The 26,265-nt window shown below is 41.5% G+C and overlaps 1 protein-coding gene across 5 annotated transcripts in view; it reads right to left on the bottom strand.

Moving 5' to 3' along the window:
- The window catches only part of Mapkapk5 (MAPK activated protein kinase 5), a 30,995-nt gene extending 4,752 nt beyond the window's left edge, over positions 1 to 26,243 (bottom strand). For 2 of the 5 annotated variants that reach the window (XM_047560324.1, XM_047560323.1), the window contains exons 1-10: positions 25,510 to 26,240; positions 16,349 to 16,422; positions 15,599 to 15,674; positions 14,795 to 14,892; positions 13,568 to 13,676; positions 12,085 to 12,174; positions 10,853 to 10,948; positions 5,890 to 5,970; positions 3,609 to 3,796; positions 1,342 to 1,462 (exon numbers count right to left, since the gene is read on the bottom strand). In XM_047560324.1, coding sequence (XP_047416280.1) covers positions 1,342 to 1,462; positions 3,609 to 3,796; positions 5,890 to 5,970; positions 10,853 to 10,948; positions 12,085 to 12,174; positions 13,568 to 13,676; positions 14,795 to 14,892; positions 15,599 to 15,674; positions 16,349 to 16,422; positions 25,510 to 25,545 — 969 coding nt within the window. In that variant the 5' untranslated portion in view covers positions 25,546 to 26,240. Of the gene's footprint in view, positions 1 to 1,341; positions 1,463 to 3,608; positions 3,797 to 5,889; positions 5,971 to 10,852; positions 10,949 to 12,084; positions 12,175 to 13,567; positions 13,677 to 14,794; positions 14,893 to 15,598; positions 15,675 to 16,348; positions 16,423 to 25,509 lie in introns of all 5 variants that reach the window. The other 3 variants (XM_047560327.1, XM_047560325.1, XM_047560326.1) reach the window with 3 other exon arrangements.
- Between the last annotated feature and the right edge of the window lie 22 nt (positions 26,244 to 26,265).

The following is a 26,265-nucleotide window of genomic DNA, read 5'->3' on the forward strand; positions in this document are numbered from 1 at the left end:
AAAACTTAGCATTCTTTTTCCCATTTACTTATTCTTTCTCAAACTTCAACTCTATCCCTTTGAGGCTGATAATTCTGAAGTCTGTGTCACTGCTTTGGCCAGCTGCTCAGTCACGTTCTTGTCCCACACTATACATCTCATTCGTTTGAAAGTTCCTGTCACCTCAATTAATATCTAAAGTCTAAGAAATTCCACCTCGCCAAAATCAGCCTCCATCCTCATTTCTTTCTGTCAACAGCATGGCCTGCCATGTGTCCTTGTATTTACTGAGTCAGCAAAAACTAGAAATTTTTCTTTACCAATATTGAGCCACCCCATCAGCTTCTACATCACTGCAGAAATCAAAGTTTAGCATGTCTGCAAGTTGGACTGACCACCTGTACATTCCCAGTGGCGAAGCTCTTCAAAAATCCACCATGGCTGGGCACACACGCCTGGGATTACAGAATCCCAGTGGTTCGGGAGATTAAGGCAGGAGAATTGTGAGTTCAAAGCCAGCCTCAGCAACTTAGTGAGGCCCTAATTAACTTGGCAAGAACCTGTCTCTAAATAAAAATATTTTTAATAAAGGACTGGGGATGTGGCTCAGAGGTAAAGCACCCCTTGGTTCACTCTCCAGTATGGCCCCTGCAAAAAAAAATACACCGCGGCCTCTCAGCTTCAACCTGACAAGAACTGAACCCCTCTGTCTTCATGCGCAGTGCGGCCCTATGACACCCACCTCACTGACCTCCCACTACTGAAGCCAGGTCACTTTTCCCACGGACAGACACATTCTGGTCTCTAACTTTTTGTTCACGTTGTTCACTACACGTGACACTTACTCTGTCTACTAAAAACTCCAGGGGCATCTCGTGCCTGAAGCTGTGAAAGAGCTCAGAGGTGCCACGGGAGGCGGCAATCAGTGCGAGCGTCCTGCCTTCTCACGGCTCATGGATTTGGTCTCTTGTTCTGAATTCCCACAGCACTCACAGAAGGCTGAACGGGCAGAGTTCCGATGGCCTGAATGTGCCACGTTCCATGAGCCCAGGCCATGCCTCCCAACCAGGCTCTTCTACACCTTGGGAACAGGTACCTCATACTGCTGTGTGCCCCCAAAACCCACAGCACATGGAGGGCGTTCCTTTGAACATTCCCTTAGTGCACATTTACCAGGCCTTGGACTGGTGTTTTATAGAAAAAAAATTCTTTATTTCACATCCTGATTTTCAGGAAACTAGAGACATTCCTCTGAAAAGACATGCTTGCCATTGTTTTGCCTTTAACCCCTCGCTGGGTCAAGTCCCAGCTTTCCGTCTCAACACAGCCATCTCAGCCAACAAAATAAACATCATTCAGAACCTTGTCCATCATCAGTTGAGCAGAAGGTAGCACGTTATCCAGGGCCTCAGTCGAGTTGAGCCAGGGGTGGTCCAATACTCCCTCAATGGTGAGTCTTTCTTCTGGTTTGACCTTCAAGAGCCTGTGGAGAAAACACCAACAGGGCTGCCATGTACACATGCCCCAAAAGGAAGTACAGGAAGCTTGCAGGTCTGAAGTCTGGCTCAAAAAGATCTGGCTTCTTCTGATTTTCTACCCAGTCCTGCAGGCCTGGGTCTTCTACCTGAAGGAAAGGAGTGAGATTCTAGTCCCCAACCACTTGTGGGGGAACTGTTCCTTGAGGTGGTCCTTTCTGTACTGGGAAGAGTGAGAAAAAAGTGGTAAAAAAGCTTAATCCAGTGATACTTTGGACTGTGTCCTAGGGTTCAATAAAGTAATCCTGCGTGGCTTCCTGAGACCTTGAATCCCCATACTGAAGTTTCCAGGACAACGGATTCCAACGTAGAAGGAAACTGAAGTAATCTTTCAGCTGCTAGTGGCTACAAAATTAGTTGAGGGGTCATGCAGTTCTGAAAAAGCAGGTCGCTACCCATGATAAAACTCTTAGATGCCATCACGTGACAGACATGAGCCTACCTTTACTCCAGAGACACTCAAAAGCTAAAAACTGCCAGGCCCAGTGGCGTGCCTGTAATCCCAGTGGGTCAGGAGGTTGAGGTATAAAGATCGGGAGTTCAAAACCAGCCTCAGCAACTTGGTGAGACCCTGTCTCTAATATAAAAAAGGGCTGGGCATATGGCTTAATGGTTAAGTGCCTCTGGGTTCGATCCTCAGTACCAGAAGAAAAAGAAAAAAGGTAAAAATTGAGTCTCTGAGAAGTGGTGACATGGTGACATTTCCCTCTAGGCCTAAGGTATCACTTCTGTACCATGTGCTCTTTGACCTCACTTCTACCTCCTTCTCACTCATGCGACACAGTTCCTAGCTCACATCAGCTGCTCCTGGGCACTCTGTAGCACGGCCTCCTTCCAACTGCACATCCTCCTACTCTAAAAGTCAGTCAGGACAAACACACCTAATTGCCTTTTCAGATTCTTTGCAACCTTCTTCTGGATCATTCTCAACAAACAACTTCAAACGTCTTAAAAAAGGATTATTTAGAAAAGAATCCCAAGGCCAGAAGAAAGTGTTTATCTAGAAAGGTGGCAAAGAACCACTGATAGGACACTGAGGAAGAGATGGAGACTCACACATTGCCCCTTCCCTCCTAAAAATGTCTGCTTGCATAGTGTAGAAAATAGCACCGCTTCATAACACACAGACTGACTCCCTAACCAACAGGGCAAGCTTACTTCTTACCCCCATATTGGGGATTTAACCCAGGGGTGCTTTACCACTGAGCTATACTCCTAGCCCTTTTGTTTTTCATTATTTCTTGAGACAGGTCTTGCTAGATTGCCAAGGCTGGCCCTGAACTTGCAATCCTCCTGCCCCAGCCTCCCAAGTGATGGGATCACAGGTATGTGCCACCGTACCTGGCACAAGTTAATTTCTGAAAAGGAGTAATCACCACAGAGAAAAGGCTGCACTGTCGGGAGACAGTTTTCCGAGTCCTGCCCCTTTAACACGTCCCTTCATCCCATCACAGAGAAAGAAACTGAGATCTGCGGCGGAGAGACTGCTCAATGGAAACTGAGCAGTGTGAACGCCAGAACAGCACCCAGTACCCGACGCCACAGGCAGCCAAGCTTCCAGCAAACATACCTCAAATTTAGATCTGCTTCCTTCAATTCTCCTGCTACCACAGGTCGCTGAGTGTCAACTCTCTGCCATCCACTCACTGGCCCTAATTCTTACCAAATCCTCCCAGTTTAATATATGTCAGAGCAGTCAACTGGTAGTGGGAAGGCCAGAAAGTGAACTCCAACACCCCACGAATGAAAATCCACACGTTATGGTCTTCTGAGCACCCCAGCTCAACTCTTAGCACTGGGTCAGTCCCAGTGCCTGGCCTACATGCAAGAAGGGCACACCAGAAAGTCTGCCATTTAGGTCCAAGTCAGTCAGAGACTGATGACAGAGGAGCCTGGGTTCACAGTCCTGGATGCAATAGGAGGGGACAAAGCTCCATTTTCACTGAGGTGCAGATGCTAAGAACTCTCACTTCAGGTGCCAGGGATAAGACGTCTGTGATGTTAAAACAGGAAGGAGCCTACCAGGGAAACAAATGACTTTTCTCTACCTAGCATGTCCTCGGGTACCACCCTCCCAGCAGCCTAGGGGCTTACTTCCTCACAACGTCTTTGGCCATCTCTGAGATCTGGCTCCACTCTTCTTCTGGGAACTCAAAACTGCCGGTCATGATCTTTCTCCGCATGTCCTTTGGTATAGTCCGGCTGTGGTGTTTGGAGTAAAAAGGAGGGTATCCGCAGAGCATCACGTAGATAATCACCCCCAGGGACCATAAGTCACAGCTCTGAAAGCAAGAAAGAAAACGATCACTCACAGCACAGACAGACCCAAAATAAGGCCTCCAGGACAAGATCGGGAATAACGCTGACATACACAGACTGATACTTTCAAGAATCATTTAACAGAGACTGAAACAGTTTCAGAACATATTAGGAGAATTAACCTTTCTCTTCACACAAGGCTAGTCTAGAGTCTGATAGTCACTTTTATTCTCACTGCTGATCCTTAAATATATGTAGGATACTATACCCCTAGTCAGAAAAGTAATAGATATAAACCACTGGCTATGAATCAAGTTCTTTGTCACCATACGCAGGGTTGAGGGTGCCCCAAAAAAAAAAAAAAAAAAAAAAAAAAAAAACCAGCTAAGATATATGGGCTGCCCCCACAACACTGCACAAAAAAGCTAATATAGTTCCACACAGCTTAGGGAAGGGCACTCGAAGAAAGAACAGGTCTAAAAGAATTCCTTTGGCCACAAAAGACTCAGCCCATTTGCAAGACCTTTCCCAATTCTGGGGAAAGGTATGACGAAACAAAAGAACATCACCAAGTACTATGTCTGCAGGAATTAAGGTGCCACATGGCATAGAATCACTACATTACTAACAGAGAAAGGATTCTGACTTTAGTTAAATGAAGCTCTGTCTGCAGAGGTTTCTTGAATTGTGGGACGGAAGAGGTGTCTGCCTGAGTAGGGTGACCCTGGGAACCTACCCCTGGAGACGGTACTCCCCGTCATACCACAGCTGGGTGCTGCTCAGAGAGAAGCTGGAAGATGAGTTTAGCTCAGACACCTTTGCCCCTGTGGCACCACACTAGCGAGTGTTTGTGGACGTCACGACGTATGCTGTGGATTACTACTTAACAACAGAAGTGAAAAGAGATCTTTCAAATGACCAAGTTTAAACCCCCCACTTTATAGATGAGGTAACTGATACTGCAGAGTCAAGAATGAATCTAGGGCTGTGGCTCAGGGGTGGAGCGCTTGCCTAGCACGTGTGAGGCACTGGGTTTGATCCTTAGCACCACATACAAATAAATAAAATACAGGTATTGTGTCCATCTACAACTAAAAACAAAATTTAAAAATGAAAAAAAAAAAAAAGAAACTAAATGACCTAACTAGTGTCATGCCACTCAAGAGTGGTGGAGCCACAGCAGGCCTCCCAGCCTTCTTGCCAACCTCAGCTCCTTCTCTGTCTCCATGTCTGGCCTCAAGTTCCCAAGTAGTATCATTTTTTCTGACCTACTCAGCAATTTCAGGACCCGTTTCCAGAGGTGCCAAAGCTCTTTAAACTAGAGATGCTCGATATGTGGGCTACCGAGGAGGAACTGTGATAGCACCAAGTAGCATCAGGAACACCTGTGTACACAGGACCCTGTGCCGACTGGGTATGTCTTATGAGGTAAGAAAGACTGTTTACCACGAATGACCACAAAGTCTCTAGCATTGGTACCTCAGAATGACTTCCAATCTCAAAAAAAGCAAGGAACCACATCCTTTCAAAGTTATTAGTGGGCTATACAGCCAGCCAAATAAATAACCTGACAGGTGACCATGGCCCTTGTGTCCTGCTGCAAAAGCTAAACGAGGAGATAGGAAGGAGAACAGAATGAACCAGACATTATTACCCTATGTGCACACATGATTACATGACCTGTGTATCTCTACATCATGTACAACCAGAAGAATGAAAAGTTATGTGTGATGTGTCAAAATGCATTCTACTGTCATATTTAACTAATTAGAACAAATTAAAAAAATTTTTTAAAAAGGCACTGACCACTTGGGAGGCTGAGACAGGAGGATTGTGAGTTCAAAGCCAGCCTCAGCAAAAAAAAGGCACTGACCAAATAAAAGGACTGCTGAATAAATACACATTTTAGATTCCTGTTACAACAACAACAAAAAGTTAAATGAGTAAAAATTTGATTTCATATTCTTTAGCCAAAAACTTAAATTCCAACTCATTTTCTGCATTTCCGGTCGTTTCCCATCTTCGGGCTGGAATGAGGAGGAGTGTGACTGGGATGGCCACATTCCCCAAAGAGAGGGGGCTCTGCCACAGGGTGAAGATGAGCATCTCCTCCTACCTTATTGTACGTGTAGGGTACTGGCGAGGTAGGTATGATGCCCGACTTCTCCTTCTGATGCCTTCTCTGTGCCTCCAGTACCTGTCAAGTCAGACCAAAGGGAAATATACTGAAACCACACGACCAATGTCCTGCCACTTGAGACAGACTCCTGAAAGGCTGAAGAGGGACTGCCAGTCGACAACTGCAGAATTACTCAGCATCAATGCAGCATTTTCACAAACCAGTTTTCTTTTTACAATCAGTAATTCATCATGCAGATCAAGGACGTAAGATCAAGTCCCTAATCTTAGAAGAAATTTTCTCTTCTTTGTGTCTATCAAGGAGTCTCAGGTTGACTTTTTTCTGGGATGTCCCCATGCCAATAGAAAGCTGACCCACAGAAAGCAGAAAGTCAAGGCACTTGTCACCATCAGGGACTGTACCAGTCACACCAGTTTTTGTGTTAAGTGCTCCAAAGAGAGAGCCCTGCCATCTGTGGGGCTATCATCCTGGATGGGCTCCCACTGTTTCATGTAACAGGCTACAGGGTAAGAGGGACCAGACTGGCAAACCCTACACTGTTCTTTGAAAAGTGACCGGAGGCAAAGGCTCTGTGTTAGTGTGCTTTATCCCCACACCAGACGCCCCGGCACTATCTCAGCCTGTGTCCGCTTAACGGCTGCTAGTGGCAGATGCTGGCAAGTACTACATCTTGGCCAAGGGCTGTATTACCATCTCAGGCAACTCTGACAAGGCCACTTTCAATGCCCTCTCTAAGACCTACAGTTCTCTCACCTAATAGGAATTCACTGACCATTTTGTAAAGACTTACACTAGAATCTCTATGCAGAGGATCCAGTCTCTACCTGTGGCCAGTGCACAGAAAATAAAATGAATGAATTAAACCTGAAAAAAAATTATTTATATCTGTATAAAAACATTACATGTGGGCTGGGGCTGTAGAGCACTTGCTTAGCACACCTCACACACCCTGGGTTTGATCCTCAGTACCACATAAAAATAAAGGCAGTGTATCCACCTATAAGTTAAAAATATTAAAAGAAAAAAAAAAATTAAACATTAAGAATAAACCAATCAGGGGCTGGGGTTGTAGCTCAGTGGCAGAGCACTTGCCTAGCACATGTGAGGTACTGGGTTCAATCCTCAGCACCAAATAAACAAATAAATAAAATAAAGGTATTGTGTCCATCTATAACTAAAGAAAGAAAGAAAAAACCAATCAAAAGATGGGAAAAGCCAAGCATGGTGTCATACACATGTAATCCCAGCAACCTGGGAGGCTGAGGCAGGAGAATCACAAGTTCAAGGTCAACCTGGGCAACTTAGCAAGATCCTGCCACAAAATGAAATCAAAAGGGCTAGGAATGTAGTGCCATCCTAGGAGCTCTTGCCTAACACGTATAAGGCCCTGGGTTCAATTCCCAGTACAGGGAGAAGGAAAAAAAAAAAAAAAAAAAACTGTACTGAAAACTACACAAATATTTCTGAAAGAAATGAAAAGACAAAAACAAGTGATGTCGCAGGGTACAACACTGTAATCCCAGCATTTCAGGAGGCATAGGGATAATGATGTGGCTCAGCAGTCGTGTGTCCCTGAGTTCACTACCCCGTACCTCCCCCAGCAAAAAAAAACCTACAAATGAAGTGATACAGTCTACTCAAGGATGAAAGGTTTAATATGAAGAGGTCAGTGCTCCCAAACTAACTGTCACTTTAAAACAACCCGAAAGTCCCAGCAGACTTTTTAAATAGAAATTAACAGTGAATTCTAAAGTTCATATGGAAATATAAACAAATCGGAACAGCCAAAACAACTCTGAAAAAGAAGTGCACTAAGACTACCTGATTTCAAGGATTATTATATATCTATAGTAATCAAGACATTGCAATAATGGAGTAAAGACAGATAATGAGATCAACGGGGAATCCAGGAACAAACCCGATAAACCCACACATACGTGTTCAACTGTTCAACCTATTTGGGGATGGGGGCAGTACTGGAGATTAAACTGGGGGCGGCGGTGATGGTGTGAGGTGTGCTAAGCTACAGCCCCAGCCCTTTTTAAAATTTTGAGACATTGTCTAACTAAGCTGCTGAGGCTGGTCTCAAACTTTCAATCCTCCTGCCTCATCATCCTGAGTCACTGTATAGGCATGTGTGTGGTGGCACACCCGGCTTGTTCAATTGATTTTTGACAGACTAAAAAACAATACAGCAAAGACAACCTTTGCAACAAATGAAGGTTAAAACGTGAACTTGAATTTGAGCCTTATATATTATGCAAAAATTAACTCAAACGGATCATATACCTAAATGTAAAACCTAAAACTATATAAAACTTCTAGAGGAAAACATAGGAAAAAATTTTTGTGATCTTGAGTTAAACAATGTTTTTATATAGGAAACCAAAAATATATGATATTAAAAAATTCAAATAAATTGGTCTTCATCAAATTAAATCTGCTCTGCAAAAGACAGCTAAAAAATGAAAAGATAAGCCACAGACTGGAAGGCAGCCTTTGCAAAGCATATATCTAATGAAGGACTTATGTCCAAGATATATAAATAACTGAAATTAAACAAGAAGAAAACAAAAATCTCAACTTAAAAAATGGGAGTGCTTGTAAATTTATGATTACACAAATGGTATGCCTTTATGCCATGTACAAACAGAGAAACAACATGTATCCCATTTGTTTACAATTTTTTTAAAAAATGGGAAAAAAAGGCTGGGGATATAGCTCAGTTGGTAAAATGCATGCCTTGCATGCGTAAGACCCTGGATTCTAATCCCCAGCACCACAGAAAAAAAAAAAAAAAGAAAGAAAAGAATTGAACACATACTTCAGGAAACAAATATAGAGAAGGGAAAAAATGCATAAGAAAGGATGCTCAACATCCTCAGTTATTAGAGAAATGTAAATTAAAACCACACAAAATAATACTTCATATCCACCGAAGTAGCTAAAATTAAAAAGAATCACCATTACTAATGCTGGTGAGAATACAGAAGACTTAAAACTTTCATATTGCTGGTAGAAATGTAAAATGATACAGTCACTTTGAAAAACAATTTCGTTTCTTTCCTTTTTTTTTTTTTTGCACTCCTGGAGCTTGAATCCAGGGACTTGAGCATGCTAAGTAAGTATGCTACCCCTGAACTACATCCCCAGACCTTTTGACATTTTTATTTTGAGGCAGTTGCCCAGGCTGGCCTCCAACTTGCCATCCTCCTACTTCAACCTCTTGAGCAGCTAGGATTACAGATGTGTGGCCATGGTGCCTGGTCAATTTGGTAGTTTCTAAACAAGTTAACCATACACCTACTACATGATCTTGCCATTCCACTTCTATGGATTTGCTCGAGAGAAAAAGAAAGAAAACTATACACATTATAACAGCTTTTTTTGTAACAGCAAGAAAATGGGAAAAAAATGTCCATCAATAGATGAATGGAAAAACCAATCATGGTAATACCATGTAACAATCAATCTTCTCAACAATAAAAAGAAGTGAATTAGTTATAATCAAAGTAGCTCCCCAAAATCCAGGTGTGGTGGCAGATGCCTGTAATCACAGCTACTCAGGAGGCTGAAGTAGGAGCAAGCTTGAGTCCAGCCTGGGCTACTAGAAAGATTCTGTTTCAAAATTAAAAAGAATTAAGGGCTGAGGATGTCGCTCAGTGGTAGAGCTCCTGCCTAGCATGTATAAGGCCCTAGGTCCAATCCTCAGTACTGAAAAACTGTTAAAAATACTCAGGGTTAGAAAACTGTGGCTCCCCAAACCTACAAATGAATGTTCCTAGCAGCTTTAGTCATAATAGCCCAAAACAGGAAACAATCCAAAATGGCCATCAATCCTTGCATACAAAAACAAATGTAGTCTGGCCCTACCATGAACTTACAATAAAAAAGGAACTAACCACTGATATGGACAGCAACACAAATCAATCTCCAAAACATGCCAAGCAAAAAAAAGTCAACCATGAAAAGTCCATGATTCTATTTTTATGAAATACGACAACAGGCATAACAGATGACAGAAAGCAGAACAGTGGTTACATGGGGCCAAGGTTAATGCAGGGCATTCAGTGCACAAGGGCACAAAGTCATTTGTGAAGTAATAGAAAAGTGTTACATGGAAATCTTCATTGTGGTGGTGGTCAAATGGAATATGTATTTGTCAAAATTCATCAAACTATACCTAAAGTAAGAGTACAGTAGTCTCCCTTATCTGTGTTTTCATTTTCTGCAATGTCAGTTACCTGAGGTTAACCGCAGTCCAAAAATATTAAATGGGAAATTCCAGAAATAATTCATGAATTTTAAATTGTGCACAGTTCTGAAACGTGATGAAATCTTGCTCTGTCTTGGGCCATTTGCTTGAACCTGCCTGCTACATGAATCATTCCTTTGTCCAGCACATCCACACCTACCTACTGTCCATTCGCCTGTTAGAGAAACTTAGTAGCAAGCTTGGTTACCAGATCAACTATTTCAGTACTGCAGTGCTTGTGTTCAAATAACCCTTATTTTACATAACAGCCACTAAGGGTAAGAGTAGTGATGCTGGCAATTCAGATATGTCAAAGAGAAGCCATAAAGTGCTTCCTTTAAGTGAAAAGGTGAATGTTTATCAAAGGGGTGTGTGTGTGTGTGTGTGTGTACAGGAAAAAACACAGTATATATAGTGATTTTAGGCATCCACTGGAGGTTCTGGAATATATTCCCCAGAGATAATGGGGACCACAGTATTTTATTGTATACAGATCATACCTCTAAATCAATCTCAGTAAAAGTTAATTTTAAAAGAATGAAGTATCTAAACCAAGCAAAGCCATCTGTAGGTGCCTGAAGCTGAGGTCTGCAGCACATGCCTACTTGTGCTGTAGAACAGAAGGGACATAAGTCTATAGGCAGCTTAGTAACACATAATAGGGAAGGAAGAGCACACGCTTACCTGAGGTGCTACGTAATAAGGGGTGAACTGGGGTGTCATCAAGTCACCTTGGTCAATTTTAGCAAATCCAAAATCACACAGTTTCACTGGAGCATCCTGAAATTTAAAAAAAAAAAAAAAAAAAAAAAATGGGTATCACTGCACCAGAGTTCTCTGTAAACATTAAAGGAAAATTCAGGGCTGGGGCTGTAGCTCAGTGATAGAGCTCGCCTGGCACGTATGAGGGGGTTTGATCCCCAACACCACATAAAAATAAATAAATAAAGGCATTGTGTCCATCTACAACTAAAAAAAGAAAGAAAAGAGGAAAATTCAGGTCCAGACATGTTACCCTGAGCCCTTACAGGTTTCTGGATGAGACCTGAGCCAGTATATAACATGTATCCAGTTCTGGAGACAATGATTCATATTCAGGGATTATTCTTAGTAATACAGAAAAAAGGAATTTCTTCCTACTCACCTAGTTAGCCTGCTTTATAACTTAGGAAGGCAGCTCTAAAACCCAGGGCTTAGTTGGGTTTAGGGAGGGGGGCAGGAATGGAGGAAGGAAGGACTGTATAGATGGAGGGGAAGGGTGGGAGGGGAGGGGGGGAAGGGAAAAAAAAATAAAAATAAATAAATAAATAAAACCCAGGGCTTAGCCTACTGCCCCCCTCGCTCTGTGAGCCCACCACCTGTCATCAGTCCAGGATGCTGCTTCACTCCGAACATCGGCCCTATGCTCTATGATAGCCAGAGCAACTCATGTATGGGATATGGTGTAGGGGACAAAGGGGCAGGACTGAAGGGAAACACACACCTTATCAGAGTTAACAACAAATGAAACTGTTGAAATTTTCAAGGTTATAGATAATAGCATACAAACCCCTGCCCCTTCCCAAAGACCCTCTAAATAATATCCAAAACCATAAGTCCTACAAACACATATTGGTATCATCCAAAATTACTCATGCCAGCAGTATGGCACAATTCCTCTCTGCCTTCCTCCTCCAACAGAACAAGAGGAAGAGATAACTGTCAGAAGCACTTTGTCCTAAAGCCTCTTTGCCATGGATTAGGAGCACCCCAAACACAGACATACCCACTCCTGAGTTATGTTAAGAGTAGAAGCACTTGGTAGAGTGCTTGCCTGGCAAGCACAAGGCCCTGGGTTCAATCCCCAGTACTGCAAAAAAAAAAAAAAAAAAAAAAAGAGTAGAAGCACTAAAATGCAGAAAAGCAAGTTTTCTCACCAAAGAGTTATCCTTGAAAAGCAGATTTTCAGGTTTGAGGTCTCTGTGCGCAATATTTAACAAGTGACAGTGCTGTAGAGCCAGAGCTATCTGAAAAAGGACACAGTGGAGCAGCCGCCTCTTAGAAAAGAACAATCTTTAATGTCCCTGGTGTAGAGAAAGAGAGTGCTTAAAAACAATCCTTCATTAAAGTCAATTAAAACTGTGGTCAGTTTCCATTTCAAAGTAGAAATTAAGAAAGGCTTGGGGTACCAAGAAACAGAAATGAATTAAGCTTAGTTTAACTGCAACCTGTATTTTGCTAGACCAAAAGAAAAACATGCCAGTAAAACAATTCTTTGTCAGAATAAACTGATGGTTACATCCTGTAAGAAATGAAAAAAATGAAATGTTCCCATTTTTATTCATCTTAGGTGTAACAGGCACTACAGAGGAAACACTGAGCTGGGCAATCTTCAGCAGGCACGGGTTTCCCTAGCAGGGCAGCAGCAGGACCCAGCTTGGGAGAGCTGCACACTAAGGAGCTGAATGGCAAGCTCTGCCTTCAAACCAGCTGGCCGTTTTTTCCAACTGATGTTCCAAATTGCTTATCTTACTTGTTGAAAATGTTGTCTGTTTGTGTGAACTTGAGGGGTTTTTGTTTTACAGAAGACTTTCAGAGATCATCCTTTAGTCCTAATATTGAAAAATAAAAGTTGTAATTTTAAGAACAAAGAATAGATTCTATTGTTCTTCAATTCTATGTGGAATTTTCAGCAATCCAAATATCAGTTCCAAAAATGCTTGCAAAATGCTCATAGAAAATTTGGAAGCACTTTTCATTAAAGCCTAATTAGACTGTGCTTCCTGCTTTGCTTTGCCCTGCTTGCCTGTCTGAAGATAGACCTTGAGCTTTAAGCTTTTCACCTCCAGAAGAGGTTAGTACCAGTTAGATTCCTAGTATTGTTTGTGACATAATACATTTCTATAGTAATAAAATGTGATGTCAAGATAAAGAAAATAACTAAGAATGACCCAGAATTACAAAGATCTTAGAACACTATTAAAATTTGCAGAAATGGGAGGAAGCTGACTCAAGTGCAGGAAGCATTTTCTGTACCACTTAGAACTGATTTTTACCATCCGATCTTCAGGTGGTATCAACAGCATTTGAACTCAAAGTCCAATAATAGTGTTTGGAAGCTACATAGCCAATGATACTGAAAGCAGATAAAGGAGGTAAATTATCTTCCTTTCAGAGTTTACTTAAATCTTACAAAAGGCCTCAGGGAAACACTGACAACAATTAAGAATCCAGTCCTCCCCCCAAAGAATAAAAGGGGTCACATTTCTCCTGTTAAGATATTCTTTCTGATTACATAACAAAGCAGGCAATGTGAAGTCAAATAGAGCTTTTCTTTAAGCTTTCTTTTATTTGCCCTAATGAATTGTGCTTGTTAACCAACTTTGTTGGCAGTTTGATTGGTACCCGGGGTTAACTTGCCTGCTTTGTTACTTGGCTGGCTTGCTTCTCTGTAAAGTGCCGGTGCTGGCTGATTCTGTGAAATAGCTCTCCCCCTTCCATCATCTCCATTACAATTAAGAGTCGAGCCCTGTTTGAAAGCATTTGATTTTGTTAAGTTAAAAAAAAAAACAAAAACAAAAAAAACAAAACAAAACAAAACAAAAAAAAAAAAAAAAAAAAAAACAAAAAAACAAAAACACAAAAAACAAAGAAAAATACCCTTGAAACATAAAAAACTGACCTAAAAGGATCTCATCTACAAAGTGTATAACCACTTCCTAAGTCCAGGGTAACACAACTACTAAATAAGAGCAAAAAATCTTAGGTATAAAAAATAATAAAAACCAAAAGCCAAAAAAAAAAAGAAAAAAAAAAAAAAAAAAAAAAAACCACACACAAAAAAAAACCAAAACCATGAATTTTTGTTACCATCCTTTGATATAAATGCTTCCAGCTTCCATCCAAATGCTTTCACCAACAGAGCACAGTTGTGAAAAATAACCACTTGATTTTCCATTTGTTTTTAAAACTTCGTCTTCATTCTCCACCTGTAAAATGCCTACCCTCCTTTCAAGCCCTGGCCTTCACCTCACACAGCCTCCGAGACAGCACCCCTCCTTTTATAAAGTTCAGAATGTTCCACGGATGCCTCTCCTGGGTGCCTACCATATTGTTATGAGGATGGATTTACGTATAGGTTTCCCCAATGAATTCCCAAGAGACTCAGAATGTCACCCAATATGTTTTGCCAAACATTTGGCAGCTAAAGGAATTCTGTTTATTTCTCCCTCAAGGGTAAGTCCTACTAAGCAACAGGGCTTTTTGCTATATCAGTGTCTATGACTTTGCCTAGAACAACATTTAGGGCTCTTTCACTGATTAAAAATACAATCTGTAGAAATTCCACATTAAATGCTTTCTTTAAAAAAAAGAAAGAAACTGAAATAATCAGGGGGGCTGTTAAGAGTAGGCAGTAGATGCAAGAAGATTGCCTCTGAGACGATCATTGTTGAGGCTAAGGGATGACTACTTGGGCATCCATTATAATTCTGTCTGCTATTGAAAATGTTTGATATTTTCCCAAAATTCAAAGGGGGTGGGGAAGAAAAGGACCAAGGGAGGGGAAAGAATGCATAAAAGAATGGAAGACTCTGCTACACCTTGGCCTACATATGGACACGTGATGATGATCCTGTGTTGTCTTACCTGGGACAGGACTCATGAGGAAACTGTACACTGTTAGCAAACACTTCAATAATCTGAACTATATTTGGGTGTATGGCACACATCATGTGCAGGCGTACCTTAAAGAGAACAGAGGAAATGTTTCTGTGCAAAGGGATGCCAACATTTTCTCTCCAAACTTCCCACCAAAAACTGACCACACTGGGTATAAGGGATAAGCCTATTTTAATAAAAAGGCTTATCACCTAGAATGATGTAAAAAACTAGTGTTTTCACAGATTATCTCCTTAATGTTCTTTCCATAAGTAAAATCTCACTATCAGACTTACTTTCTACCATCCTATTAGCAAATGAAAAATTTGGCAAATAACTCATTCCAGAAAACACTCCTATCTCTCTAAGCAAAGAGTAAATCCTTCACTGCACATGTTAATAGCACATTATCACTGCATTCAGATAATTTAAAACCAATGTGTCTTTACAAAAACTGGGAACAGCCTCAGGGTCTTCTTGCAGCATCACTTTTCTATATAACATTCACCTGGTCCTTCCTCATCTTATTTTATCATCCTTCAAGCACCATTTTCAATAAGCAAAAACTGAAGTAAATTGAATATGTCAGGGTGATTAGAAGAAAAAAGACTCTATTAACAGCCTCCAAGTGGACAGATCTAGTGTAACTTTATGATAACAGGAATAGGGCAGAAGGTTAAGTATGGACATAAAATGCTTCTTGTATCTGTATTCTCTCCAGGAAGCTGCCTTGATTGTAAAAGAACAATTCTTAGGCACTTCAAGGCAAGTCAAGGCAATATAAAACCATACCTCATTTCTAGCTTTTGGACGATCAAGAAGAATTTTCAGTGCAAACCGTTCTTGGGTAGATTTCTTCACACAGACTCTAGATTTGCAGAGGGGAAAAAAAAAAAAAACAACCAGCGATCATCTACATTACAGAGCATATTAATTTACAAGTCTGTTCTTTGGAAATTGTACTTCTAATCAAGGCTATGTCAGATGCATCAGAACAACCTTGCCCCCAGGGCAGTATGGGGAAGGCAGAGAAGCATCTCACTCCTCTTCCCGGCTGTCCATGCTCAGGTCACAACTCCTGAATATGTGACATCTACTTGCCACAATGAGTCAATGAAGAAATAATGGCCTCTGCTGGCTACAAACAACTCTCACAGTGGCCCACAATCTCCACATCTTAAATGATTCTGAATTACACAGGATGTCACTTAACTTTATTTCTAGATGCATGAGGGAAAAACCTAACGTCAAGGAGTTGGTTTAGCTCAGTGGCAGGGTGCTTGCCTAGCATGCCCAAGGCCCTGGGTTCAATCCTTGACCCTGAAAAAAAGAAAAAACCTCAAGTAGAAGCTGGGAGTGAGGTCAGTGGTAGAGCATGTGCTTAGCATGCCTGAGAACCCATCTCAGCACCAAAAAATTCTCTACTTGTAAAATTAAGGTCATCGCTCAAATCTGGCACACCTGATACTTCTAATTCAAGGCACATTTCAAATGGTCCTGCTCAGAACAACATTTGTCACAATTCTCACACGGGTTTCTTACCTAACTGGACCACTGATTCCAGCTCCCAGCTTCTGAGTCCAATTGATATTGTATTCTTCCAAAATGGAGGTTTCCTATTAAAATTGAAAAGGGAGATGGCAGAGAATGATTCCCCAACTAAAAAAGCTGAATAATTAAGCAGAGGTGGGACAAGAGAATTATGACTCAACATCTCATTCTCTAAGAGGAACTTATAGGGTTTTATAATTACACATTTTAGTTTAAATGATTCATAGTCATTGATTTCCAGAAAGGCACAGATTTTGGAATCAAAAGAAATTATTCAGCTCATCTACAAGGTCTATTTGAGTAGACAATGTTTTTTCAAAATGGGGGGAGAGGTTCTTTCCAAACAGGGCTATAGATACGTGGTAGGGTGCCTGTCTAGCATGTGCAAGAACCTGGGTTCAGTCCACAGCACCACAAAATAAAAGCAATTACTCAAGTGTATTTTCTATGATTGCAGAAAGACTGTCAGGTATTGCTGTGCCATAGAGACCTATTCTTAAACAGTTGTTCAAGTTGGGGGAGTGAAAATAAGTTGTTAGACCAATTTCACACAATTGGTGCTCTCCCTGAAGCCAGGAAAGCTCAACTTGGAGACTGGAGTTTTGACACTCATCTGGTAGCAGTAAAACAAGCACTGCCAGGCCTCTTTATATTCCTGATTACTGAACTCCACTTTTCGTACACATCCTGTCTGCCCCAGATCTAATTCATGCATCTTTGTTGATGGTGCCATAAACACAAGTCAATGCAAAGATTTCATTAAGCCGACACAATCACACCTCTCAACCAGACTGTGTGTAGATGGTACATTTTCTCACATATTTGAGTAACAAAGGAAAAGACAGAAAAGTATGGATCAATTAAAACACTTTACTGGCCAGGCTCAGTGCTCAGGAGGCTGAGGTAGGAAGTAGGAGGATGTTAAGTTTGAGGCCAGTCTCAGAAACTTAGCAAGACCCACCTCAAAATTTTTTTAAAAAGAGGGGGTACTGGGGATATATATCAGTTGGTAGAGTTCCCCAGCTCAATCCCTAGTACCAAAAACAAAATAACAATTACTAAAGGAAATCACCTTACTAAAGGAAATCAAGGACTAATCCTTTAAAAACATCAATGACAAACATATTAGCTAGGTTTTACTAAGAAACATTTTCACTACCTTAAATTAACATGAATATAGACATCTGAAGTGAAGTAACTTTGGAGAATGCTCCTAGGCCAGGGGTCAGCAAATTACGACCCTCAGGAAAATTCAGTCACTGCCTGTTTTTATAAAAAAGTCACTGACACACGGACTACTTCAGTCATCTATGGTTGCTTTCACCCTGCAACTGTAGAGCTAAAGAACTGTGAAAAAGAGACCCTATGAACACACGAGACCGAAAACACTTCCTATGTGACCCTTTACAGAAAAAGCTCCCATTTCCAGACCATGTTCTAGACCTTGGTTCTCAACAGTAATTGCCCATCACAATCACCTGAGAATTTTTTTTTTTTTTTTAAACTACCCAATGCCAAGGTCCTTCACACGAGATTCTAACACAACAGGGTTTGGGATGGAGGCTGGACATTGGTATCCTATTCCCACTTTTGTCTCTATCTGATGTGAACCTTACGCATCCTCTGAAGTTCAGCAGTGAAGAAAAAGGGAAATTCTTGTGCTCACAGTATGAAAAAGTAGGCAATTTCTTGCCACAAAGAACATATTTAAAATCAGGCAAAACTGTCAAAAACAATGACTTCATGACAATGTAAACTAAACAAACTGAGCAGCACATATTCTTAAAACTTCTCTAGGGGTTCACATAAAAACCACCTTCCAGCCTGGGTTCCCGCAATCCCCTTCCCTTTGATTCCCACTGCCCAAAGCACAATCGGTTGGTGATAATGCTAGTTTTCCCAGCATGGAGCTGGCTAGGAAAATTAGTGATTTTGCTGCTCTAGGGTGTGGACTCAGTTTGAAGTAGGAAAAAAATTCATGATTCCGCCAACTAAATGGTCTGTGTTGGTGGGAATGGAGAGCTTTGCTAACCCCAAGACAGTGGTCCTTGTTAGGCACACAGAACATACAGAGATTAAATGAGAAGGCCAGGACAAGCTCTCCACACAACCTGGACTGACTGGGAAACTACACATGGGCTCATGAGACTTGAGCAAGCCAGAGAAAACTGAAAGCCCATGGAGAACTCAGAGCTGGTTGTAATCTGTTTTGTTTTGTTTCTCCCTGATACTAGAGACTGAACCCAGGGTCTCACCCATGCTAGGAAGGCACTCTACCTCTTTATTTTGAGACAGAATCTCACAAAGTTGCCCAGGCTGGTTCAAACTTGCTGTCCTCCTGCTTCATCCTCCTAAGTATCTGGGGTTACAGGCATGTGCCTCCACTCCTGGCATCAGATATAATCTTGGAGCGTTTCTCCAAGACGACACACAAGTGGATCAACAGTAAAAACCTGGCCTGGGGTTGTGGCTCAGTGGTAGAGCACTTGCCTAGCATGTGCGAGGCACTGGATTCAATTCTTCAGTACCACATATAAATGAAAAAAAATAAATAAATAAAGGTCTATCAACATCGGAAAAAAATTAAAAAAAAAAAAAGTAACTACCTCAGAAACTCAAAGTGTTTGAAGACCTCTGCCAAAATCACAGGCTGACAACCAAGGTAAACACCCACAGAAGCAACCCACCAAAAGTCTAGCTAATAAATGAAATTAAGAATTTAAAAACTGAGCAGAGGGCTGGGGCTGTGGCTTAGTGGCAGAGCACCTGCATAGTAGGTATGAGGCACTGGATTCAATCTTTAGCACTGCATAAAAATAAACAGATAAAATAAAAGCATGCAAAATCATTAAAAAATAAAATAAAAATAAAACTGAGCAGACGTATCAGCATACCACAGGGAAGATTCATTTCAGTTTAATTCTAGGCATTTACTAAATATAACAAGCTATAGTGGGGAAACAAAAATTCAGGGTTGGTACAAAGTGTTATCTAAAGGTCCAATTTTCAACCAAGACTTATGACACCCAAAAAAGGAACATCATATTTGACCTTACAGGAAGCAAAGGATTATAAGGGAAAACTATACACAATTTATGCCAATGGATTAGACCACTTGATGAAATGGACACATTCCCAGAAAGACATAAATTATCAAAACTAACTCAAGAAGAAACAACAAATTTGAAAAGACCTATAACATTTTTTTAATTGAATAACTAAATACCTTCCCACAAAGTGGTCCAGTACACATGGCTTCAGTTGTGAAGTCTATCAAACATTTAAAGTAGGGTTTAATCCTGAGCCAGTCAGTTCTGTGTTGTGAGGTAGGATGTTCAGCAGCATTCCTCGCTTCTACTCAGTAAATGCCAAAAGCATCTCCTACCAGTGGTGACAAGCACAAATTTCTCCAGACACGGCCAAATGTCTCACAAGAGGCAAAATCACTCTCCACCAAGAACCACTGATTTAAAGAAATGATATCAATCCTCCATAAACTCTTCCAGGAAACAGCAAAGGGTTCATTTCCCAGCTAATTGTATAAGGTTAGTATTATACTCATACCAAAACTAGACACAGACATCTCAAAGAAAATTATAGACCTATATCTTTCATGAATATAAATATGCAAAAATTCTCAATAAAATATTTGCAAAATGAATCCAGAAACATATACCAATGCTAAGTGAAAGCTGGGTACAGTGACATGTGCCTGTAGTACCATCTGTTCAAGAGGCTGAGGTGGAAGGATAGCTTGAGCCCATGAGTTCAAGACCAACCTGGGTAATGTAAAAGACACCACCTCAAAAGAAAACGAATAAATGGGTCTAAGTACAGATCATACCAGGAATGCAAGATTAGCTTACTAACTCAAAAATCAATTAATGACACTTCATATCAAATTAAGAACCAAATCATAAGATCAACAAAATAGATGAAAAAGCATTTAACAAAAACAACACTCATTCCTGACAAAAATTCAGCAACAAAGGAACAGAAGGAAACTTCTTCAATTTGACAAAGGCCATCTACTTGTAAAGGAACAAGTAAAACTATCTTTATTTGATGAAGATGTGATTTTTAGAGGTAAAAAATCCTAAGGAATCTATGAGGAAAAAATCTGACATACAGAAATCAACTATATTTCTATATACTAGCAACAAATAATCCAAAAATTAGATTTTTAAAAAATTCTTCTATTAGTATCACATAGAATAAAATAGGAATAAAACTGCCAAAGAAGTGCAAAATCTACATTCTGAAAAATAAAAACCACTGCTAAAAGAAACTGAAGACGTCCTAAAGAAACAGAGAGCTATACTATGTTCACAGATAGACAGATGGCAGCTGTCCCCAAATAAACATCAAAATCCCAAGGAATCTTTTTTTGTAGAAATTGACAAGCTGATTAAAAACTGATTTGGAGTTAGAAAGAACTCAAATAGCCAACACAATTTTGAAAATAAAAAAGCTGGTTTTCATATTACTCAATTTGAAAGCCTACTATATTTCAGTGATCAAATCAGTGTGATACTGGCAGAAGTAAATTATATTGATCAACATAATAGAACTGAGAATGCATAAATAAATGTATGCACTTATTTTTTAAAATATTTTTTAGTTATAAATGGGCACAATACCTTTTTTTTTTCAACCCAGTGCCTCACACACACCAGGTAAGCACTCTACCACTAAGCTACAACCCCAACCCAATAAAAGTATACACTTATGATCAACTGATTGTCAGCAAAGGTGGCAAGGTAATTCAATGGGCAAAAGAGAATCTTTAGAATAACTGCTCCTGGAACAACTGGCTATCCATATTAAAAGTGAGGGAGTCAGGCATATAGCTCAATGGCAGAGTGCTTGTCCGGTGTGCGTGAGGTCCTGGGTTTGATCCTGAGCATGATAAGGAAAGGAAAAAAGAAAGGAGGAAAGGGGCAGGGGCGAAGAGAAAGGGAAAGAAGGGAAGGAGGAAATATAGGAGAAAAATATAGTGACCTTGGATTAAGCAAAGATTTCTTAGGTAAGAAGTCTTATGTGTATGGATAAACACAATCCATAAAAAGAAAAATCCTGCTAAATAAGGCTTCATCAAAATTAATTTGCTCTTTAAATACACCATTAAAAAGTGACAAGATAGGGTAGGAATTCAGTTCAGTAGCAGAATGCTTACCTAGCATGCACAAGCCCTGGGTTCAATCAACAAGTTCAACTCAAACAAGTACAACAAAAAAGTGGTAAGATATGCACAGACTGGTAGAAAATATCTGTCAATCATATATCTGAAAAATGGCTTTTATTCAGTTTACAAAGAATCCAAAAACTCAATAAGACAAACATCCCAAGTAAAAAATGGGCAAAAAGATCTGAATACAGTTACAAGAAAAAAAAACTCAGAAATGACAAAGTGGTATATAAAAAGATATTCAACTGTATTATACTCAAAGTATATAAAGAACTCTTACAACTCAATAAGACAACCTGGTTTTAAAATGCACAAGAGATTTGAATAGATCTTCCACCAGGAAAGATACACAAATGGTAAATAAGCACAGGAAAAGATGCCCAACATTATCAGTCATTTCAGAAAAGTAAATTAAAACCACAATGAGATACTACCACATACCCACCAGAATGGTTAAAACAGAAAATTGGGGCTGGTGAGATAGCTCAGTTGGTAGAGTGCTTGCCTTGCAAGCACAAGGCCCTGGGTTCAATCCCCAGCACCCAAAAAAAAAACCAAACAAACAAAACAAACAAACAAAAAAAAAAAACCAGAAAATTACAAGGCTGAATATTTGTTATAATGGTCAAAGAACCCGAACCCTCAAACACTCCTGGTGGAAACGTATAATAATGACACAACCATTCTGGAAAAGAGTTTAGCAGTTTCTTTAAAAATTAAACATAAACTTAATATGCTAACCAGTAATTCCACACCAAGGTGACTATCCAGAAGAAATTAAAACATATAGTCACACAAAAACGTGTACAGTTTTATCATTTTATTCCTAACAGCTAAAAATGAAGCAATCTAAATGTCTAAGAACTGAGGATGGATTTAAAACAACCAACAAAAAGGACAAGAGGAAGGAATGAAATACTAAAGTATGTGCTAACAAAGGTGAACCTCCAAAGCGTTCTGCTAAGTAAATGAAGCCAAACACACAAGAATTGTAAATTTCATTAATTTGGAATTTCTAAAGGCAGCAAACTAGTAACACAGAGCACAGAAGTGGTCATCTGGGATGAGAAATGGGAGCAAGGACTAACTACAAACAGGCAGAAGGAATTTCCTACATAGGGTGCAAATGTTCTAAACTGAACTCTGATATGGTTCAAGAACTCTAAATTTTCTAAAAAGGGATGAATGAATACAGTCATTGGAATTTTATGATATGCAAATCTTATAATTTTTAAAACTAAGGTAATGAATTTTCACTAAGTTCATCACATATTAACAATTCACTATATATAGCAGTAGGTAATACATAAGAATCTATAATCCCAAGATGCTCATTCTTGAGGTACAGTTAAGGAGTGAAGTCTTGGAAGGAGTGAAGTCTTGGGGCTACGGGAACAGAGACAGAGTCCTCAGATGTACTACATCTCATGTACTACATTTGGTACTGTTCTAATATTTTAAGAGTAATAGGATGAAATCTTAAAGTCCAATCAGTCCACTCAAGTCAGGCAACAGAAGTTCAAGTGCAACTTTAGAATTCAGGAAAATAGCTTTTTCAGCTGAACTACACAGGTCTCGGTACTCACCATTTGATGAATGCCTCAAAAAAGCAAAATAAATACAAGGTAACACAACAGAACAGACCTAAAGACTCTGATTTGATGTTCTGTTGGCTTGCTTCCCAAAGAGTGCATCCTAGTTAGTACTGGTTGTCAAACTGGATATTTACAATTCCACCAAATTGTGTTGGTTTGATAGGCCCAGGTTAATAGGAAGATTCACCAATGGCCTGTCAAGTACTTTTAGTAAAACTCTTAAGTTTAAGAGAGGTGGGGCAATAGTCAACAAGTGAAGAAAAAAAAAAAAAAAAACTACACTACCCTTAAATTTGTATGAGCTAATACTCACTGAGCTCTTACTCATAGTTATTACTATAAGCACATTTTTAGGGACATCTGCCCATTTAATCCTCAAAATATTTCTATGTGCTGGGGAGTGCTTCTATTTCCTTTCTACAGATAAGAAACTAAGGGACAGAGAAGTAAAGTAACTTACACAAGGACACTCAGCTAATAAGTGGCAAGGCTGGGATTTTAACTCCTAGATCTACTTGAGAAACTGTTAACGACCATTAACATGGCCTCCCATTTGTATACCTGTCCTCTGTAACTATGACTCTCTTCTGCTCAAGACTCTCCCAAAGGGCCCCTCCTAATGGCCTACAAGGCCCTACATGCTCCACTTCCCATTACTGCTCTCTAAATACCACCTAAACTGCCCCACTAAATCCAGTCACCTTGTTCTTCCTACATCACATTGGCTACTTCTACTTCAGGACCTTTGTACTTGCTATTCCTGGGGCTTGTAACATTCTTCCTTGAGACAGTGGTGGCTTGCTCTCTCGTTTCCTTCTGAGTAAGAACAAGTGTCACTCCTGACCACTCAAAATAGTACTACTCATCCTTTCTATATTTCTTAATTATAAACACCTAGTAATGTTTATTACCTAAATATACCCTTTAAAACATAAGTTCCAGGAGAGCAGGGACAGCTTATACCACTTGTGCCTCACCTGACACAAAAGCAAATACTAGTTGAATATAAAAATCCACCACATATGATCTGGTGCACAACCCAATCATATAATTTCCGGCAGCAAATCATAACTTTCAAAAGAAAAAATGGATTTATCAAAGCAGTCTTTTTGTACATATTTATTATTTAAAATTTTATCTTCCTTAATGTATACATTTTTTTATTGACCTGGGTTTGATCCTCAGCACACCATATAAAAAAATAAAACCTAAATAAAGGTCCACTGACAACTAAAAAATATATTTAAAAAAAAAGATTACATAGCTTTGGAATGATACGATTTCTATAAAAACATCTCAAAGTTTTTGATTACATTTTTAAAAATAGTTGATGGTGCTGGGCATGGTGGCAAAGGCTTATAAATCCAGCAGCTCAGGTATAAGGATGGTGAGTGCAAAGTCAGCCTCAGCAACATAATGAAGCCCTAAGCAACTTAGAGAGACCCTGTTTCTAAATAAAATATTAAAAAGGACTGGGTATATGGCTCATTGGTTAAGTGCCCTTGGGTTCAATCCCTGGTAGCAAAAGAAAAGAAAAAAGAGTTGCTAGTAACGGTGACTGTATATAGTACAGTATCTTGAGGGGATGAGGGGGGATCCCAAATCTGCCAACAGATGCTTGTCCCTCAAGGGGAAATGAAATTCCTCAATACACTGGGTTGACTTAACACTGTAAGATAATATCAAACGTTTAGCTTCAGTGTTCAGTTTACATAACTAATTTCCTGCTACAGTTGACAACACAGATGACAGACCTTTTGGTGTGGGAAGCTTGCCTGTTAAGGGGGGGAAAGTTAAAAAGTAGGTTCAGAAAACTTGTCATTTTATTTGGGTCATTTTAGAACACACCTACGGGTATGTGCTTTTCTCTTGGGTAACAGCACTAAGTCACAGGACACGGATAGTACTTCCTAAATAAACTCAATGTTCCTTAGGGAAGAAAAGTAAGGGGAGGAGAAAGCACGGAAAAGTAAGAACAACCTATTCCCCCAAAGGGCAGGTTTTGTAGGAAGGTTAGGCGCTTCTTCAGGAACTGCAGATTTCCAAGAGGCTGCTTTTTGTCAGCAGCATCGCGAGGGGTGGGTAAAAGACAACTCGCCAGACGCAGCTGCAGACCATGGGAAGCAATGCTGGAGGCAGCCGGGCAGCGAGGGAAGCGCAGGCCCTCCACGCCAGCCACCCGCGTCTTAGCCTGTGCCAACCGCGCCCAGGGGCAAGCGGGCGGAGTCGGGCATCCCACCCTGCACACCACACTGCCCGCGGCCGTCAGCGAGGTTCGGGAAACCTCTCACCCCCACCTCTCTCCACTCGGGCTGGAGCCGAGACTGCCGCGGCAAAAGGCGAGGGAGGAGTCGGCAGCTCCCGTTTACCTTGATGGCTTTCTCCATGTCGTTCTCTTCCGACATGCTTCGCAGGGCGCCCGCAGCCAAGAGCGGCGGAGGCTGCGCTGCTGCCAGGTCCCCTCGCAGCCGAGGGCTGGGAGCTCGGGCCCCTGGGCCTCGGGGAGCCGGGCAGCAGCCGCCAGTGGGGACCGGCGGGGATGAGCGGCCCGGCGCCGGCTCGGCTTCGGCGGGCGGCTCTAGGCTGGCGGCAGCAGCGGCGGAGGCGGCGGCCCCTGGGGACAAGCCTTTGTGCTGGGCCCCGCGCGGTCGCCTCCCGGCCTCATCCCCGGCCGGGGAAGCAGGCTCCCGGGGCAGGGTGAGGCGGGGAAGGCCTCGGCCCGAGGCGCTGTGCAAGGGCTTCGCGGGGCCGCGGCTTAGGCCCGGGCTCGCCAGGTGCTGAGCAGGAGCCTGCGCCTCCGCCTCCGCCGCCGGCACCGACGCGAAGCCGAAGCCGAAGCCGAGGCCGCCGCCGCCGCCGCCGCCGCCGCCGCCGCCGCCGCCGCCGCTGCTCCCGCCGCCGCTTCAGCGCCACACATCGCCGGGACACCCGCGCCGGGCAGCCCCGCCGGCCGGCCGGCCGCCCGCGCTGTGCCCGGCAGGTGCTCCGGGTCGCCCCTCCGGCCGCCGGGCTTCGTGACCCCACGACTCCACGCGCCCCTCGCAGCCGTCCGCTGGGGTTTCCGAGTCGACCCCGAGCTACTTGGGTGAGTTGCAGGCACCCGTCTGGCCTCCCCAAGACGCGCC

This window comes from Sciurus carolinensis, chromosome 8, assembly GCF_902686445.1.
Source record: "Sciurus carolinensis chromosome 8, mSciCar1.2, whole genome shotgun sequence".
Classification (NCBI taxonomy): Eukaryota; Metazoa; Chordata; class Mammalia; order Rodentia; family Sciuridae; genus Sciurus; species Sciurus carolinensis.